Genomic DNA, 20,501 nt, shown 5'->3' with positions numbered 1-20,501 from the left:
GAAGTCTGGGACTGTTACTCAGCTTTGCGTATCAGGTAATCGGGTTCTGTTTTATGAAGTGATGCTGCTCTGTAGGGATAGTATATTCAGGGGAGGGCTAATGTCAGCGGTGCTCCAAACTGCATCTGCACATTCTACCCTCTCTTTTCTGGCGACTTTGCTCTTCAGTGCTCTTGTCAGTGCATCTTTTTGTCCTCCGATGCATCCAGTGTGGCTGTGCGTCCCATGATGTCCTTCAGAATTACTGACCCCATAGAGCTGCAGAGTGGGGGCACCTCTCCCCCAGAGCTACCTTCCAGCAGCACAGGCAGCCACCCCTGCTTCTGAGGGCCTGCTTTCAGCTGTAAAAAAAAAAAAGGTGTGAGTTTATCCAGGTCTGTGGTCTGGTTTGACAATCCTCTCTGCCTTAGGTTTGCCAGTTTCGCTCACTACAAAGGCTTCTGAAAAGTCATAGCCTATGCATAATCTCTGTCTCATAAAGGAAAATGTTGATGCTATATTATCAGAGGCTGTTGTTATATGTGGCACCCACGATAATTACAGCATATGACATGTAATTATGACAGCTCTGAGCTGTCTGGGTTGAGAGACACTTCAGAATTTAATTAGCCAAAGGCAATAATAATGAGACAAAACGTAGGCCGTATCCTTCAAATGGGAGAAATTGAGCTGCCTTCAAAAAGGAGAGGATTAAGGGAGAACACTGGAGTGGGTAAGTTGCATTGCAAAACAACGGCAATTTTAAACTCTACGGTGGTTTTAACATTATGACTGTTTTCAGTTTACTGCAATGTTTGACCGTCTGGCTGCACTGTAAACTCCAGGAGAGCAGGGACCGTGTCTCTTTTTCACACCACGCCTGGCGTTTGAGGTAGCACTCGGTAAATCCTTCAGAATGGGTGAAGGATGAGTGAAATGAGCAAATTTAATTTGTCTAAACCAGGGCTTGAAAACAGGCTACTTGTTGCATCTGTCATACAGGCCTCCTCCAACCCCCCCTTCTTTGTAATTGATACAATTATTGAAAAAATAATTAGGTTGCCGGTACTTAAAAATTGGAAGATTTACATAAAATTCTGGATCTTTCTATGTATCTGGAAATCCCAGAAGATCTGATGACACTGGGCTGGTCTTCCCACTTGGCAACAATGACTGGCAGAAAATGGCAACTGCCCGCGTTAGATGGGGACCGTCTTTCTCAGGCCCCACTCTGTCCACTTCACTTGGTTTCCGCACTCGCCCGGGTGCTATGGCCATCCGAGTTGGAACCTGGAAACTGTCAACCTTTTTACCTTTGAAATTGCATCCTGTGTTCATGCAGTTCATGTTTTAAATAGAGCAAAAATGTTTGACTTTTCAGGCACACTCATTTTTGTATCCTACTTACGAAGTGATTTTCAGCCTCTTAGTTTTCTACTTACGACTTGTGAAATGAACTGCTGTGGGCTTTGGTTCACCTGGCTTTGTGGGAGGGTTTCAATTAAATGTCTTACAAGTTAGGACCCACGTATTGTTTTCTTTGGCCTCTGCTTTTCGGTGAGCAGAACTTGGGCCCCCAATCAGTGCCACATTGAGAGCTCCCCAAAGCATCGGAAGGGCAGAAGGAACAACCCGGCGCCTTGGTTTTTACTGTTTACAGACCAGTTAGGGACATTAAACACAGATGCAAGCTATCATCGTTCCAAGGGCAGAGATGCAGATACTTGTGTTTATAATCTTGCTTTTCAGTCTCCAAGAATTGAGGCTTCCTTAAATACTTATTGAAATAGAATCTTTTCAAAGCAGACTTTTCCTGGTTATTACCTAGATGGGGCATTTCGTACCATTTCTGTATTAACTTTCTCCTTGGATAAGATTAAATATGATAGTTTTCCGACCTCTAATGTCTATTTTCTTTTGCAAATGTGTATGTGTCATGTTAAATGTGACGTGACAGCCATTGCTGTATCACACAGTGCAGTAAAAATAATATATATACACACACAGAGGAAGCAAAGATCCGTCTGCATGTGTTAAGACATATGTTTGCATATAGCCATTTTCATGTTGGCAGACTTTTCTCTTTTTTGTTCAAACGATTGATTTTAAAAGTAAGATTATATAGAAATGATATATACAAGACAATAGTGAGCAAGCTGCATAAAATTAGTAACATGAATCTTTACGTTCCAAATGCTTATGTAAAAATTAAACAGCCTACCGAGAAGCCAGTTGCTCAAGTGACAACAGTATTGTAACTAGGTTACAATTCTGGGTTTAGCTACCTTCAGACTCCATTTATTTCCCCATTTAAATTGGGGTTGGCCAGAATTAGGTGCCTCTTAGTAATTTTCCAGCCAGCTCTACGTTTCGAATAAACTGAAGCTGAACTGTAGTGGGCCTCCAGAAAAAACAGAATTCGTGTGCCATTTTCGTGTTCATTCCTACGTCGCTATTGCTTCTCTGCCCTGGGCCTTTTTCCTTAATAGGCGACCATCAGATCAGATCATTGCTGGAAGGGAATGTGTTTTATGGGCAGCAGGTGTGTTTGGCGTGATCATTAATTGGAATAATTTGACCCTGCCTCTCCTGGATCCACTCTTTATTGCCCATTTCTTGCTCCTTGCGGTAGAGTAGGTGTGCGTTTGGATAAAGTGGACAGCCTCCATTTAGAAAATTCCTTTGCTAAGGGTTTCTGCTTGGCAAATAATTGGGCAGTTAAATGGAGACAGCACAGAGCTGGAGCGGACTGTCTAGCTTTGGGGGCAGGTTGACGAGAAAGTATATATGTCAGTAAAGCTGTCATCAGGGTTCCATTGCTATTATTTTCAAGACATGGAAATTAAATCATGTGAGCCAAACTTTAGATTTGGAGAGTAACGGACTTGCGCTTGTTACCTAGTTATGTTATATGACTTAATTTTTAAGAGGTATCGTTAAAATGTTCTTGTGTTTTCTGAGTAGTTAGAAAAATTCAGCACCGACTGAAGTGTGTTACTACTTCAGACAGAAATTTCTTTGGTCTTTGTGGGAATGTTGAGTTCTAGCTTATGGGAGAAACTCTGACACACTGAAGCATGTGCTTTGCTCAGCGATGTTGTTCGGTAGCTGAACCAGCCAGAGTCGTGTACCTCATACATCTGTCCTGATTTCACCGTTTTACTTTTTGTTTTGCATTGTCAGAATGGGCCTGTTTGAGACCCATCTTTCTTCTCCTTACCTTGCAAAAAGTCCATATGAAGAGTATCTTTTTGGAATGACTGTTCTGTTGATGATTTATATGGTGACTTCAGTCATGACTGAAAATAAAAGTAATATAAAATGTGAATATACTAGGAATTACGAAGGAATGGCAGCCATAGGTTTCTTTTGGGGGTTGTGATGGGAAATCAGACCTTAGGCTTATGTATACCCTGTCTGTGAATAATACCTATTTTAAAGACCCAGGGAATCCACTGAGGGTGGAGTTGGGTGATAGAGGACATTATCCCTTAGTAGGTGGGGGTTCACATCCAATTTACTTCTCAGGAGTCTCCATTGTCTCTTATTTATTTATTTAGTTTTTTAGAGAGAGTGAGCTCATGAGCTAGGGAGGAGCAGAGGGAGAGGGAAAAGAGAGAGAATCTTAAGCAGCTTCCATGCTCAGTGTGGAGTCTGATTAGGGACTCCATTTACAACCCTGGGATCCTGACCTGAGCTGAAACCAAGAGCTGGACGCTCAACGGACCGAGCCACCCAGGCGCTCCCATGTTCTCATTTTTAAAGTCGTTTCCTCAAGGTCAGGCACTGAAGAGTTTTCCCATTTTTTTATTGGCGGCCTTCGCACATCACTGCTTCTTCAAGCTGCCTTGGGACTTCGAAGAGCCTCTCTTCGGGAGACCAGAAGGTAGGCACTACGTACACCAGCTTTACATGCTCCGCCTTTGGACCGGAGCTTTGTTACAGAGGCTCCTTCTGTATTGATTACTCCAACACTAAGGGGCAAGTATGGGATAAAAGATTCTGTAAGTTTGCCTTTTCCAGAGATTTCAGTGCCTTAACAGTGTAAAAGATTCATTAAAGGTCAGATATTTGACATTGAAAGAATTCTGAGTATCTGAGTTTTTGGCATTTACTTCAATCTTAAATGTTACTTTGTAAGCTTACTGATCACCAGAAGGCTTTTGGTCTCCACTATGGTGGAGTGGATCTTTCTTAGTGGGCCGTCTGTTGAATTGTTGGAAACAATGGCTTTTGATATTTTGATTTCTTTGTTCCCTTTGTGCTGGAGGAGGGGGGTGAATGATAACTGCCTGAGGGCTTCTTAGGTGCCCGGGGGAGTTGGTGCTAGGGGCTTACATACATCGTTTTCATCCAGTAATCATACACCCTGTAAGGTGCTGATCATTTTTCCAGACAGAACTGGTGGCAAAAAAGGTTCAGTACCTGCAGCTGGATTTGAACCCATTTAGAACCTACCTTTCGAAAAGGGTGTAGAGTTGCTTGGGTTAGGGATGTCTCATTGTCTTCTTGTTCAGGTAAACAGTTGGGAGAGACCTGGGACCAGTTTTACCTGATAGTCCATGATAAAGTTCATTGGGAAGAGTATTCCTGTTATCTTATATGATGATGTTCACACGAGCTCTAGAAGGTGGCAGTGATTCTGGGCCTAGAGCTTCTGAAGCTTGCAGGCCACGTGGTAGTGGTGGTGTCTTAGGCCTGGAGGAGGAGTTGGGAGTGAAGTCATCTTAGGCCCAGATCACCAGAGCCCCTCCCTTTCTTTCCTTAGGGGGATAGTTCTTTCCCTGAGATTTGCAGCAGAGGCGTGGTTCCCTCTGGGGTCACAGCTGTGGACAGAGACAGTGGTGACCAAAGAAGGGAAGCAGGGGTTCCTTGTCCCTAGGAGCAAGGAGATGACCTTTTTGTCTGCCCTCTTTTCCTCCCAAACCCAGCCTTTCGTTTTCATTCAAAAATTACATCACCCCAGAGGCACAGTTTTTTTGTGTCTGAAGAAATCTAACAACTTCTTGTAAGACTCGAATCTATTACATTGTTTGTTTTTCATTCTGAATCTATGATTGTTTCTCTTAACTGAGGTCGAAACTGCAAGCGCAAAACACCCCAAGTTTATTCTTCAAGGAGAAAGAAAAGGGCCACTTTGCTCCGTGAGCATTCCTTAGATCTCTCACCTCTGCTTACTCTGATTCTCAGGGGGAATACAGAATGAAGTGTCATGCCGTATTTGTACCACGAGCCACGAAACGGCACCCATTTGCTTGCCAGTTCCTCGTTTTCTTTGTTTCAGATTGATGAAGGGCTGCTTGGACTTAGTCTCTCCTCAAGATGTTAATTATATGTTTCAAAATCATGTGTTCTGTTAAAAATCACTTACGCATAGCCTTGGAAAGAGAACTGGAGGCAGGGAGTTGCTTCAGGGGTGCAGAATATTGTTTTGGAGGCCTTGGGAAATAAATCTTAAGAGTTAGTTCATTTACCACCAAGACATATTTAGTCAGTGTATATAAACAAAAGAAGTCACAGTGTGCCTGGACATTATTTGTCCCAGATGGAGTTTAAACTTGGCTCATTATACTGCACTGATGTCATGGTGCATAAACTGGCCCCGAATTAGAGCCGCGCATTGAATCTGCTGTGTACTTGTATGTGCTGAGGGCGGGTGAGGAGGAGGGGAGGGGCCGGCTGGAAAATCTTTGTCACATTTTTCCTCCGTTGTCTGCAGAGACTAGTGTCAGTCCTGAATTTGGACTTGGTGCAGAATGAGGGAAGAATTGGAATAATCTGTTCATTTGTACAGATCGGTATGTGTATGCACTCGGGGATATCGTTATTCCAAGACTAAGAGTACAAATGCTCTGAGCTTTCCAACAGTTGCTTACAAAGCTCTGATATTAAGATCTAGAAAGGAAAATCTTAAAGCATTTTTGAAGAGCGTTTTTCAGTCTGTTTGTCTTGAAACCTTAAATCTGGACAGTTTCTTTAAACTTTTTAATGGTTTTAAGTATCCAGCTGTATAATTCTGTTTCCCTGGAATGTATGGTGGATAACCTCTCAAGCTACTTGCTTAAGTGTTTAAAAAGGCAAATGCCTGATGCTCCTTGGAGAATGTGGCCAAGTTTAATTCTTCCTGTGTGTTTTGAGAAGGCAGCTTGTGGGTCAGAGAAGGGTCTTCTGGAGTTCTGAGCAGTTAATAGGAAATTTCCACATACTGTGGTGTTACTTTATTACTTTTTATTGCTGACTTTCATTATGATAATCTTAATTAGATGCATTTCCAAGTAATTCAAACCATTTTGTAGGCGTAAAGGGCTTAGATTTCAGAACTTCTGTGAATGGATTCCAAAGTCCCTGTTATTGCCTGAATCCACGGAAACTGAACAGACACCGGAATTCAAATGAGTTGGGAGGTGAATTTTTAAGGAAAGCCAGAATGTTTCTCAAACAAAATCTGGTCAGAGGTGAGAATTGGCTGGTTTTAGATTTTCTTTTTTTTGAGAAGATTAAATGCAGATTCAGTTAAAAAAATTATATATATATATTTATATAGTATATATTAATATATATTATATTTATATATTAACATATACTATATAAATATATTATATTTTATATTTATAAAATATAATAAAATTATTATATAATAAAATATATACTATATATTATATATAATAAATATTTATTATTTATTATAAATATTATATAATAAAATATATAATATATATTATATAATAAAATATATAATATAAAATTTTATATTTATAAAATATATTGTATTTTATAATATATAAATATAATTACATATTTATATATAAATATATTAATATATTAATATATTTATATATAAATATATTAATATATTAATATATATTATGTATATTAATATATATATATTTTTTTCTTCAGAGGCCACATTTTTTTCTTAGAGGTTTGTTACTGGTAGAAATTTGAAGACAAGAGGAATTAATAGTTATTTATTGAGTACATATTATGTGTAAGCCTTGTACCAGGGCTGCATTAGGGTTGCTCTTTTCCTTAAGTGCACATAATATGAGGTATTATCTCTCGTGTGTGTGTGTGTGTGTGTGTGTGTGTGTGTGTGTGTATGAGTGAGGAAATACAGGGCTAGAAAGGTTAAGTGCCTTGTGTAGCAGAGTGGGACTCAAGTGCCATCTATCTGGTTTGCTCTTCTCACTGTGCAGCTTGGTTTTCTTGGCTGATTTTTTAAAATGAACTGAAATTAAAATAAGATGAGCAGAGAGTGACTTAACTACTCAGTGTTTACACGCTAGCATGTTATTTAGAAGACAGCTGTGGCCTGAGTTCCATTTCATTTTACCTCACCATACAGGATGGCAGGAAAAGACACTTAAACGTGTAGAAGAAGTATGTGCCATTGTATATTTATTTTTTTAATCTAAAATTTCTTAAGATTGGTTTATCTAATTTAAAGATGGCATTGTAGGTGTGATATGGTTTTATCTAAAATTCTGAGTCCTTAACTTATTCTTCAAAACTTTTTGTGGATGTACAGTACGCTGAAAGGCAAACTTCAAGATTTAAAAAGTGAATGGACTAGTGTGAAATGGAATTCTTTAGGAATCAGCAAGTAGATGTTTTGGGGAGATGATTCACTTTGGGCCCTTGAATCCTAATTCTGTTTCCCAATATCCTACCAGTCCTACTTGTCCTTTTCTTTTCTTTGTTTTTTTTTTTTTTTAATTTTTTAATGTTTATTTATTTTTGACAGAGAGAGAGACAGAGCATGAGCTGGGGAGGGGCAGAGAGAGAGGGAGACACAGAATCCGAAGCCGGGTCCAGGCTCTGAGCTGTCAGCACAGAGCCCGACATGGGGCTCGAACTCAGACCATGAGATCATGACCTGAGCCGAAGTCAGACGCTCAACTGACTGAGCCACCCCGGCGCTCCTGTCGTCCTTTTCTTGTGGTGCGAAAACCCACCAAAAATGTGGCAGGTGGATGCCTTATCTACTGTGACTGCCTGGTGAGGTGACTGGAAATAAAGGAAAGGAATACCAGGTGGCTGTTGAACACTCTTGGGCTTAGCTTTTTAGAGCAAAAGCCAAGAACCCAAAGCGAAGAAATAAAGGACAGAAAAAGTTGAGGAGGGAGGAGGCACAAGACGGGCGGACGGTGGATGCCCAGCAGTGAGAGCAGGGTAGACACGGAAGTGGCAGCATCACAGAGGACAGAACTAGAGTGATGGGAAGTAGGAAAAACTAAAGTAGTTCTGGATTGCAAAACCATAGACCTTACTACACCTCCATGATCTTAAAAAATTCGGTGTTGGTAAAGAGATGGGGCTGAACATGTCTGCGGCAGAGCCCGTGACCTGGCTAGCCGTATTTAAACGCTAAACCAGCAATTGTTTTTGAAAACTTCAACTTTGAACAGCCTAATCCCTGAATGATGTCCCAGGTGGATGTTTCATTAACCTCTTTACTGGTCTCCATGTGCCCAGCGTCTCCCATATCAGTTTGAGGTCCCCACACGTGTTGGGGTTGTCTAGTAATGTTGCTTTCCCATTGGGGGGTTCTGCTCACAGGGTAAAATCCAGACTTGTAAGTGGAAGAACAAAGACTTTCCCTAGGTGGTCCTGCTCTGCAGTCTCGCCTTTACGCCTCTGTTCCCTGCATGTGTCATTATGGCCACTTCGGAATTCTAAACACATCCTGCCATCCAGGCCTCCGTGCATTTGCTTGTGTGATTGGTCTTTTGATTATCCAGTTGCAGTCTCTCGCTCCCGCTTTAATATCACTCCCAACTTAACTTTCCCTGATTTCTCAATGCTTCCTTCAGTTTCCATAGCTCTTTGTAGCAAATAGTCTGATTTTATTACAGTTCATTGCATTTTCTACCCTTGCACCCACACACAAAGAGGACGTCCTCTTTCTCGTCTTGGCATCATCCGTACTTTACAACATGCCTGGCACATGGTAACTACTCAGCAAGTAAATGCTTTCCAAAAATCAAGGCTTCAATAATAGCATTGAGCATTGATGTTAACTAAGTGTCATTGATGGAAAGTCAAGGGCTGAATAAGTGATAACATGCTGTGGAGTGGTGGGGAGGTGAAGTCCTCTCTGTTCCGTAAAATCCTTCCAAATCCCTAGAATAGGACTTCTTTGAATTCATTTCTGATTTTATGTTAGTGGGCATAAGATACCAGGCAATAGGAGTGCCAATTTTAGACAATTGAAAACACATAAGTAATATAGAAAAGTTAGCTCTGTCATTAGAATATTTAATGACAAAATATTGGGCACTGATTTCCTGTCAGAAGGATGAGAATTCCCCTTGGGCGCATTATTTCTTGATTATATCTTAGTGGGGGAAGAACAGTGTTCAATGAATGACATGGCCAACATTGAAATAGGCTTAAAAATATTAGAATCTTGGGAATATAGGCAGTTAAATCTGTTTCTTCACTGAACTGGCCTTGAGATTTTTTTTCTTTTTAATGTTTATTTATATTTGAGAGAGAGAGAGAGACCGTGCAAGGGGCGGGGGGGGGGGGGGGGGGGGAGGTGGGCAGAGAGAGAGGGAGACACAGAATCCGAAGCAGGCTCCAGGCTCTGAGCTGTCAGCACAGAGCCCCATGTGGTGATCAAACTCACAAACTGTGAGATCATGACCTGAGCTGAAGTCGGAAGCTCAACCAACCGAGCCACCCAGAGGCCGCTGGCCTTGAGATTCTGATAGTAGAGTTGTTTGTTTAGGTTCAATGCGTAGCTTACCAGACTTGCATGACATGAATTATTACCACATCAGTGTGGGTCACATTGCTCTTTCTCTGCCGATCAAAACTAGACATAAGGTGGCTGGATCTAAATGGTGGGGGACATTTTCGATTCCGTGTGCAAAAAGCACATGGTAGGGCTGGTTAGTGAAAAGTGGTCTGAACTGCCTATTCGCCCTCAGTGTGGTCAGAACCCAGCCTGTGGACATGGGGTGCATGGATGGAATTGAGGGGGAGAAAGGGGTTGTATCTCACCTGATGGACATTTTTGAAAAGGATTAACCCCGAAGTAGTGATGACAAGAATCACATTTTGTTCTCAGTGAACATAATTTTCAACAAAGGAAGAAGCGTTCTATTTTTTGGCACTGAAAAACTGGGTGAAAAATTTGTTTATTAAAGTGAAAGAAAATTATTTAAGTAAACATCATGGTGCTTCAAATACTCAAGAATATATGGTGGCTGTTACTTTTAGCTAGGGAAAAACTATACTTAAGCGTACATAGAATTTTGGTCTTTTATATTCTTGAGTTTTATCTTGAAAGTCCTCTAGTTGAAACCTTAGATTCTGGCATTTGTGGCCCTCTTAAAAGAGGCTTTTAACCTAGTTTTGGCCATCTATATTACATTTTGCATTTTTTCCATTTAAGTTAAGGCTATATTTTTATTCTTAGCAAACAGCAGCTCTTTTTGTAATAGAATCTCTTTATTCAAGGCAGTATACAATTAAAGAGAGGAGGAATGTATGACTTCTTACAAGCTGCCATTGTATTCTCTTTATAGCCCTTACCACTATCTATAAAGGTTTTATTTTTGCTTAAACACTACCCACCCCCCACCTCTCCTCATCCCATGTAAGTTCTGTTTGTCAGCCTGAGGTGGGCAGAACTTCGTATTGTCTAAGGCTCTATTCCACAATGCCTAGAGGAATGCCCAACCCATTCTGGCCACTCATTGCTACTTGCTAAATTAATAGAGATACAGTAGTAATTTTTCTGAGGACACTTGTTTTGTGAAATGGACTTACTGAACTCTTTTGAATGTATATGTTTTCAGCAGGCACTGGCATGATTTCAGTGTATAAAAGTGTCCTCCTTGGTTTGATTTCTCTTCCCTTGGTTACCTGTTAATCCATTCCTGCCTTTTTTTTTCTTTTTGGTTAATCACAGATGACTTTGGGAAACATAGAAGCTGTGGTACAATCTTTCCAGGAGTCCTCTTTTATTTTTCTTATGCCTCCTCTTGGCCCATGAGAAGTGGCATCTAGTGATTGTGATACTCTGTCATTAGCTCATTGGTTCATCTTAGGATTCTAGGGGAATTCAAGGACTTGACAAGGGCTTTCTGAGAATAAATCTTGTTCAGTATAAAAACAACTGTTTGTTGTTAGGTAAGGGTTTCCAACTGCCATTTTGGGCAGTTTCTAACTGCTATATTGGCTCTGGCTCAGGGAGTGGGCTTAGATTTCCTAGAACAGAACTTGTCCTCAGAACATGTCTCGGAGACACGCCTTTGACCCAGTTAAGTGAGTTCTCTCCTTATAGCTATTTATTAAAGTGTAAAGCATCTTCATGAAGAATTGACTTTGTGAAGCCCATGGCTATCAGAGCAGGGAATGCGTGTGTTAGAAGAGAAGAGCGTGCATTTTGGTCAGATGGGGCTGGATTCCAGTGCTAACTCTGTCATTTTGTAGTTTTGTGACTTTAGACAAGTTTCTTACCTTTCTTCAGCCTCAGTTTCCCCATCTGTATAATTTGGTTAGTAATACCTACCTGGCAGACCACAGGGCTTTAATAATAACTGTTTATGTAATTATCGAAAAAAAGCTGTTAAAAAGGCTTGATAAAGTAACCTGCATCATGCTGAGTTAATTTTAGAGCTATGTAGTGGTCTGATGAGGAGGCCAACTTTTGAACCTGCCATTCTTTGAAGAAATCAAACTATTAAAAATTTTGGAACATTGGAGAATTCTTGCTCCTTGCTTTAAATGGAACAAGTCCAGGGGTGCCTGGCTGGTTCAGTCCATAGAGCTTGCGACTCTTGATCGCGAGGTTGTAAGTTCAAGCCCCACGTTGGGTATTAAAATCTTTAAAAAAGAAAAAATTAACTGAACAAGTCCTAAAGCTCAGGAAGAAAACAAAACAAGACTATTTGTCATATCAGTGTTACAGACCAAGCCCCAGCTTCACATCCCGTGCAAGTCCCTGTGCCTTGACCCAGTGTGTAAGTACTTTTGGAGGCTTCCTGGTCTTACATGTTTTTTTTCCTGCCAGCTTTGGATTCAGGTTTCAGGTAGGACAGCTGCGCAGATGAGGCAGTCAGTACTCTCCTATTATCTTCTAGTACATTTCTATTTTACCTGTCACATTTTAATCTTAGGACATTTTCTTTGTGTCTATTATTCCCACAAAGATAATTATTGGTTATTTGCAGCTCATCTTTTCCCTTTTCCTGATTCGGAGCCAAGAGAGGGGACGCAGAAAATAAATGATGCCTACTTTTCGGTTTGTTTGAGGCCAGCTCTGGTCTCTAGGCCAGACACCAGGGTCTCAAAGGTGGATTGATGGATGGTTTGGGCCTTCCAGGGTCTGGGTGGAGCTTTGCTAGGATTTCTCTAGAGTTTGGGAATCTGGAGGGAGGGAGGGAGGGAGGGAGGGAGGGAGAGAGAGAGATAATTCAGAAAAAAAAGCGCTGCTATTCCTCTCATGTAGTCAGAAGTCATTTTTCCAAAGTTATTTGATATTCTTGGATAGAATCCTTCCTTACATGGAACTCTCCTGCAGCTTTTAGGTTATATCATTTTTTTCTGCCTAAAAATATCTGTCGAATAATCATAAATGCTGGCTCCAAGTGTGGAGTGTTCATTTATACATAAAACTGCTAATAGTAAGTAAGACCAGCCTCATAGAGATGGCAAGTGGAGAAAGCATCAGAAATGAAATGGGATGCCCTCTCCTAGCACAGTTTATATCTTGATTGTCTGGGTACTGGATTTGTAAGGAAGCTGCAAATGTAATGTCCCATCTTGGGTCAGTCAGTACCATTCTCCAGCAGAGGCTTTTGTCGTGGACACATCACATGGCAGTGACCGGTCAGGGGGCTGGTCATTTTTTATTTGAGGCGTACATTGGGAATTTGCCTCCAGGAATAGTCTTAGATACTATTGATCTGGTTAACCAGCCACCCACAGTTTAAATTGCAGAAGTAGCTTTCCTTTTCCTCATCTACTGGGTAAGAAGCCTAGTTAGATTTATACCTTTTAAGGAAAGATCTGTTAACACCTGTTTCAGTAGTCTTGTTAGGCAAAGCTTTGTCATGATGCTCTGTAGCCTTTTAGTGAATAATACTAATTCTGCCTCTTGTTTTATTGTTGGAAGATTTTAGAAGAATGGTCACTTATTTTTCATTGATTTTTGACAAACGTGCCTCTGGTTATCTTGGGCTGCTTGGTTCCTGTAGCCCTGATTTGAGACTCATCTGATGAAGCAAGCATAGCCTGAAGTATGCTCTTGTGATTTGATTAACATGGTTCTATTTTAATATCTCTGGGGACAAAGAATATATCAGTGGTGAAAATCTCTCTCTCTCTCTCTCTCTCTCTCTCTCTCTCTCTCTCTTTTCCTCCTCTGACAAGACACAGAATGCAGCACGAATTGTTTTAATGCTGACTTTGGAAAAGCAGGAAATTCTTAGTGGACAAAAAATGATGAGGTTTGGGCAGTGATAGGATGTTTTACGTTATGCATTTCTGAGAACTTGTAATAGTTATGTCTATCTGCTTTGTGGCTAGAGAGAGAAAGGAGGGAGGGAGGGAGAGAGGGGGGGGGGAGAGAGAGAGAGAGAGAGAGAGAGAGAGAGACTGCTATGATAGGAAAGGTTAAGTGCCAGGGAGCCTGCCAGGATGTGACTCACGCTCCTCAAGGCTGGGTGATGCAAGACAAGGCTGCTGCTGTCTCATTCATGTCTGTTGTCAGAGACAGGTCCCCGGGCACTGGTGTGTGTCAAAACTTTTTTTTTTAATCTCTCCTTTATTGACAGTGAAAACAGCAAAGTGGTCAGTTGGCCTCAGGATCATAAAATGCCTCCTTTTATAATAACTCCATGCCATGATGAATACGGTTTGCTCCAATAATGACTTTTGCTCTAAGAAAAATTGATATTGGGACACAGGTGATTTGCCTGGTTTCTGAGGTAACTTGGTAGATTATAATCTGGTTGCCATAGTAACCCAGCAGCAGGGAAAATTACAGGGACTAAACATTTGAAGAGTGGTATTTTAGTAGGATGCTTAAAAGCTCTTTGCCTATCATCTTTCTCCCTGAAGAAGCGGGGTGAGGGTCAGGAATTGGCCTCCGTAAGCAGAGAAGGGATGGCATAAATGGCTTTTGGAGGCTGGGTGCCTCAGGGCCATTCTTTGAATTGTGGCCTGGTGTCAGTGACCGCCAAGGAACCGTTACACTCTTCATGCAATGTGATAAGCAGGTAATGTGACAGAATCTGGACCATACCCCAATTCAGAAATCCCTTTTCTTGCCCGGGACTTTCCATAATACTGGTGAAGTGTACTTTGAGAACCGGCATTCAGGACATGTTGTCTGACAGTTTTGAGAGTGGTGGAAGAGAGTACGTGAATCGGGGATTGTCAGAGAATATCTGGGGCAGAGTCTTGGTGTCCTTTGATTTTTTTTTTTTTTTTTTTCCTCCAACTAACTAATTCTACAGGCATGTAGTATACGTCTTATCCCGAGAGGTTCCACATAAGCAAATGGATTCTGCTGTATTACAGTGATGTTGGAATTGGTCTAAGGACTTTTAAAAAGACCTAGGGAACTTTCTTTGTTGGAGTGTCTTTTTGTATTCCATTGTAGTCGAGTTATGTCCTATGTTTATGTGAAAATAAAGTTAAATCAAAACTATTTTCATGTTAAGAATGACTTTAAAAGCTCAGTTTCAAGAAAGCAATTGAAATGTTTTAATCTCTCTATGGAGATCTGAAGGGATTTCCTTTTGAGTTCTTAAAATGGCACAGTGTGTTTACATTGGTGAGAATTTGAATACTTAAGACTGAAAGATTATTGACACAGTTACCGTACAGGAAAAATAAATTGCCTTGAAACCACCGTTATAATTCAAGATAATGAGAAGCACCAGGGATGAAACTTGGACTGCTTTTCCCTGAATGATCTTGTTTTCTCCAGCTAATGTATTTCCTGATTTAAATAATTACAATATCCCAGCAGTGTCTTCTGTGGGGAATTATTAGAAGAAGGAAAATACATGGATATTAAAGGTTTAGTTTTTAAAGATCAAACAGCTTTGATCTCAAACATTTTTACCAAACATAAATTATGGTACATACAGTAAATAATGTTATCTTTTTAGGGTGAACATTATGAAAGCTTAATTTCTAAGTTAAAATAATTGTTTGCGATCGTTTTTCCTTTATGTTTTCAGACTTTCATTCCTTAAATAGAAATGGTTATCAAGCACATACTCTATGCCAGGTACAGTTTTGAATACTTCTTTTATGCCAGGCCTTGTATTTCTAGAGCCAATGTTAAAGAAAGAAGGACAGACCCTAAAATAATGGCTTAATTAATTGCAGTTGTAAATTCTAGGAAGGAGAAGTGTAGGTGTGTGTGTGTGTGTGTGTGTGTGTGTGTGTGCGCGCGCGCGAGACCATATGGTGGGAGACCCAACCTGTCCTGAGAGGCAAATGCCACTTTTCTTTTGTTTGGTTTGGGTTTTTTTTAGATTTTATTTTTAAGTAATCTCTATGCCCAACGTGGGGCTCAAACCCACAACCCCAAGATCAAGAGTAACAATCCTCCACCGGCTGAGCCAGCCAGGTGCCCCAGCAGACGATACTTCTTAAGCTGACAAGAATGAATAGGCATTAGGTGGTCAGGCAAGGAGTAAGGTGGGTGGTAGGCAGTGAAGGACGACAGGAAGATTATTACAGGCAGAGGGAACGGTATGCTTGATGGTTTCAGTGCAGGGAGGGACAAGGCTTGCCCCGAGAGCTAGAAGATGAATATGACCCTGACATCCTTTCAGTTTCCAGAAATGTACAGTAATTATTTTAATAGTGTTAACCTTGCACATGATGATTTTCAAGTACAGGTTTTAAGCTTGGATTACATCTTTTAATTTGTATTTAGATATAAATTAGTGATTTTTTTTTTCTTTTGTTACCTAAAGGAACTAGATTAGAGCTAAAACTGTAAGGCTCTTGAAAGAACATACTTTGCCATTGCTGTGCTTGGTCTAGTCTTGGAAGTTGTCTGCTAATATTAAATATTTATGTTCACTGACATTTAGATAATAGACTTAAAGATTTGAGAGTTTGAGGCTGATTTGTGATATTATTCATTTATTTTATAGTGTGTATCATTATTTCTAGATCTTCCAAACATTTTTCTTATAAATTGCTTTCTTTGTTTACACAGTAGAATCCTATAACCCAGGTCAGTAATGGACACTTGGGAACAGTATACAATAGTGTTTAGGCCAGAACTATATTTCTCTGTGCCATTTTCCTTTATAAGTATAGTTTCTGGTCTTTTTTCTTCTATATCTGTTGTTTCTAAATTAGTGAAAGAAAAGAAGGAATTGTGTGAAAGAAAAAAAATTGAGTTTTTAGGGTACATAACATCATAAACAACACGGGAGAATTCACTTAGCTAAATTCAAATGCACGTACTTCTCCCCCTTAAATTTGAACCAGGTCTAAGACGTATCCTAAGTTTTGTGTTTATACAGGATTCCGTGCCACATACTTCCTGTCTAGTACATAAATTCAAGTAATAAAACCGTTGAAGAGAAACCCCAGATGCTCTAGTATTAAATTGAAATTAATGTGTTATTTTGGCAGGTCATTCTCGTTCAAGTTAATCCAGGTGAGACTTTTACAATAAGAGCGGAGGATGGAACGCTTCAGTGCATTCAAGGTAAGGAAGTTTCTGTAAGCCTTGTAATCAGAGGGGTTTCTCCTTTATTTATTGTTTTAAGGAAGTAAAGTTTTTCTTTGTGTCTGCATGTTCTTTTCCAGAAGTAAAATTTATCTTGGATTTTTTAAAAACTTTTTTATCCTTCTGTAAAATAGGGTCTCCTTACTGCTGATGCAGGCCTGTGATGTGTAAGGGACAAAATCAAAATGCCTCTGGTATTCTGTCGGCTTTTACGTGAATTGATTTAACTTGGGAAAGCTTGCAGTATGTTAATATATTATGGAATTTGGAAAATGTTGAGGTTTTGAAAGACTTTAAATTCTCAGCTGAGAACACGAACTTGTTCAAAGTAGATAAAAATTTCAAATATATATTGTGATGCTAACCAGATGATGTTTTTAGAGGTAAAGTCTGTATGAAGTGTCTGTTATTTGCTACTGATTAACAGAGGACTCTAAAATTTAGTGGCATAAGACAACAACGTTGATCATCTCACAGTTTTTGTGGGTCAGGGATTTAGGCACAGTTTCACTGTGTCCCACGGCCCCAGGCCTCTCAAGATGCTGAAATACAGGTGGGGGCTAGAGCCACAGTCATTGGGAGGCATGGCTAAGGGTCAGTCTGTTTCCAGGCTGGCTTGAGTGGTTGTTGGCAAGATCTAGGTTTTTGTGGGCTATTGGCGGGAGGCTTCACTCAGTTCCTCGCTAAGTGGCTTCTGCACGTGGCAGCTGGCTTCATCAGAGCAGCAACTAGAGGGCAAGAGGGCAGTACTAGGTCCCGCCCACTCGAGAAAGGGAATTGCACAGGGTGGGAGCACTGGCAGGAGGGAATCATTGGAGGCTCTTTAAGAGCTGCTCGCCCTGGTCTTCCCTCTGCCCCTAGTAAATTATGTTCCTCCATATGCAAAATACTCCCTTCCAAGTTCTCTGTTACAGCATCAACCCCGAGTCCAGAATCTTGTCATCTAAGTAAGTTCCAGGTGTAGGGTGACACTCCTTGGGTGTAGTTCTTTCAGTACAGCTCCTAGGGCATTTCATTTAATTTCTAGTTGTGTAAGACAATGCCTCCTCTCTATAGTTCACCTTGGAAAGAAGTGACTTAGGTAGAGTTCCGTGTGGGAAGCTCAATCCAGATCTGTAGTTTGCCTGTAAACTCTACCGTGTGGGAGGACACTGTTTGTGACAGCTCTTCTTGGCAGTGATTGGGATTGTAGGGATTTGTCTGTAATGGCAAATTCAATACTAGGTTATTGGCTGGACTAGAATCTGACCAGAGGCCTTATTTTTAATTTCTGGACTTGTTCACCAGTATATAAATGAATGAAGGGAAATGCCCTTTAGTTTTAGTTTCCCATAATGAGCTGCATGGAAAAAGGGTGGTTTTTCTATTGCTTTGTTTAATAGCAGAGCATGCTGCTTTGTGGTTTTGCTACTTGGTTTTGTACCTATGAGAACAAAATTTAGGGGAAAAAAACCTTCTACTTTTGGAGAAATGAGTGTATTTTCAAAGATTCAAGCCTAATGAATTTTAATTTCAGTTAATCTGAAATGACTTAACCATTCTATTAATGATTTTTACCGATTGCATTTCTCTGACCATTATGTTCCTGAAATTGATCTTTGGTGTTCTAAAGCATTTAAAAACTGAATCTAGGCTTTGGTGATGAACCATACAAAGAAACTTCAGGTAAAAGAAGAAAGGAAATAAATACATTAAAATAGTATGAGATACAGAATCTTCTATGTACTTATAATTCTGTAATAAACAGATACTGTCAACAAATAAAACCTCAAGATCCACTGTCTTTAAAAAAAAAAATCACTCTAGAAAAATTCGGTAAAAAGTCATTTCACCTACATAGAACGAACCCAGTATTTTCAGTTCAGTAAGAAAGCATTTGAGCTTCTGGTCATGGTCACATTGGAGCCCCGTGAATGAATTGGCAGGTAGACTGTGTTCCTCTACAACTCGAGTGTGTGCAATATAATCTATAAAAAGCAAATTGCTGAGTAGATCAACATATATGAAATCCACTCTTTTGTGCCACCTGCTTTTATTGTTCTGTGTCTAAAGTCTGTGCATGCATGCATGCCTGTGTGTGTGTGTGTGTGTGTGTGTGTGTGTGTGCGCGCTCACGCGTGCGCGTGCTCATCTAGTTAGCATCTCCCCCACTTTTTTTTTTTTTTAGTTCATGTCAGTAACTGGTATACTCTGCTGGGAACGTTGCAAGTATATCACTCTGTTCACAATTGGAGCATTGTATTTATTCATGATGATACTTGGAGATAAGTGACATTAACACCTCTTCCAGTGATTTCAGAAATGCCTTTGACTAAAGCAGAGTTTTGGAGCCATTTATCTTTGGCTTCCCCAGCCTTCCTATCCTTTGCTCTCTTCTGAACCCCCAGCTACTATGGTTATCTACTTGTGGGGCATGGTGGTACCTGGCCCAATTAATTGAAATGACACAGGATGTGAGAGACCAGGAGAGGGAACCAAGTGGTTGGGTAGGGCTTGGGAAGCCCTGGGGCAGCAGGATGAACTGCAGGAGCTGAAAGGAACCAGGAGCTGAAAGGAACCTGGAGTCCAGACCCAGGGACTGTCACTGTTGTATAATACACGGTCCCTGAGCGTCCCCCACAAATAAGCCTTCTGTCGAGTTCCAGTGTGAGTGAATGCTTCACTCCACGTGGGTAGAGCATATCAACACAGAATGTGGGAATGAGCACTATATTTGTAAATTCCAACACAAATTGTAACATTTTTATCCTTTCACTGCAATCTACATCCCTGTTGTTGCTAATACTTATTTAGTTGTCAGGCTAGGCTTTGTATTCTCTCATTTAATGGATATGATAGTATACATAAGGCTGAGGCTCATGCAGGTTAATTTAAATACACAAGATTCAAAAGAGGCAGAGTTGAGTTTTCACCCCTTGTATGTCTGATTGGAGAGCATGAGCTCCTTATTGCCTTGCTCCGTGGCTTTACATCAGGGAGCCGCAGTAGTAGGACTCCGTTCCCTTTGGGCATGTGACAAGAGCAAGGTAGGTTTCTGTTCTAAAATAACAGGATTCTGGGTAGGATACCAGGATGAGTACTCAGATGGCCAGGATGAAGTACAGGTGGTTTGCAGAGCAAAAGCATGTGGTAGAGACTGGGTCTATGGAAGAAGACAGACGTCCTGCTAATGGAACTAAGAGCAGAGAGTGTGACACAGGAGTACTGATTTAGAATTCCTGAAATTGTTTCTGCCCAAAGTTAGGACTGGGCCCAGAGTTGGGTTGGGCTGAGCCAGGTGGGGCTTCCAGTTCCAGCTGCTGTAAGAGGAGGGGGTATTAGGGGAGAGGACCAGTAATGCGGGAGGCAGCTTCTCTTGGTTACCTTTTAAAGACCTAGTAGGAAAAGATCTGAAAAGGAATTTTATTGTAATGGGGGGCTTCTGAAAGAAGTGTTTGCATTTTGCTAGAGATTGAAATGAAGAGAATAAAGTTCTAGTTGTGGTCTTTCAACAGCAGCCGGCAGGTGGGGAGGTGGTTTTTTGGGGGTGTTTGAGAGGGTGTTGGTTGTGGCCTTTCTGGAAAGTTTGAAGTCATAACTATTGCTTATACCACGGTTGAAACTGGCAGCTTAGTAACTTTGCTATTTCAACACTACTATTTCAGCGGGTTAGGGATTGCTGTTGGGAGTGGAGGGGATTAGGGGTAGGGAGCGCGGTTGGTTGTGAGGCTTTCCTGGAAACTCTGAAATTACACCATATGACGTCAACCTTCTTTACTTGAGTTTGTTAGCCTACTGATTTTCTCTATAGGACATTTAT

At 40.7% G+C, this 20,501-nt stretch overlaps 1 protein-coding gene across 5 annotated transcripts in view; it reads left to right on the top strand.

The window, feature by feature from the left end:
- Window positions 1–20,501, top strand: part of FNDC3B (fibronectin type III domain containing 3B) — a 409,533-nt gene that overhangs the window by 133,745 nt on the left and 255,287 nt on the right. For 4 of the 5 annotated variants that reach the window (XR_006207084.1, XM_042954945.1, XM_042954943.1 and 1 more), the window contains exon 3: window positions 16,606–16,681. Coding sequence is in view for 3 of the 5 variants with exons in the window: in XM_042954945.1 (XP_042810879.1) it covers window positions 16,606–16,681 (76 nt within the window). In the remaining 2 variants the exon portion in view is untranslated. Of the gene's footprint in view, window positions 1–4,330; window positions 6,435–16,605; window positions 16,682–20,501 lie in introns of those variants that run through there. The other variant, XM_042954946.1, reaches the window with a different exon arrangement.

Source organism: Panthera leo, chromosome C2 (genome assembly GCF_018350215.1).
Source record: "Panthera leo isolate Ple1 chromosome C2, P.leo_Ple1_pat1.1, whole genome shotgun sequence".
In the NCBI taxonomy this organism is placed as follows: domain Eukaryota; kingdom Metazoa; phylum Chordata; class Mammalia; order Carnivora; family Felidae; genus Panthera; species Panthera leo.
Note: the sequence above shows the minus strand (reverse complement) of the source record. Positions and strands in the feature narration are given on the sequence as shown.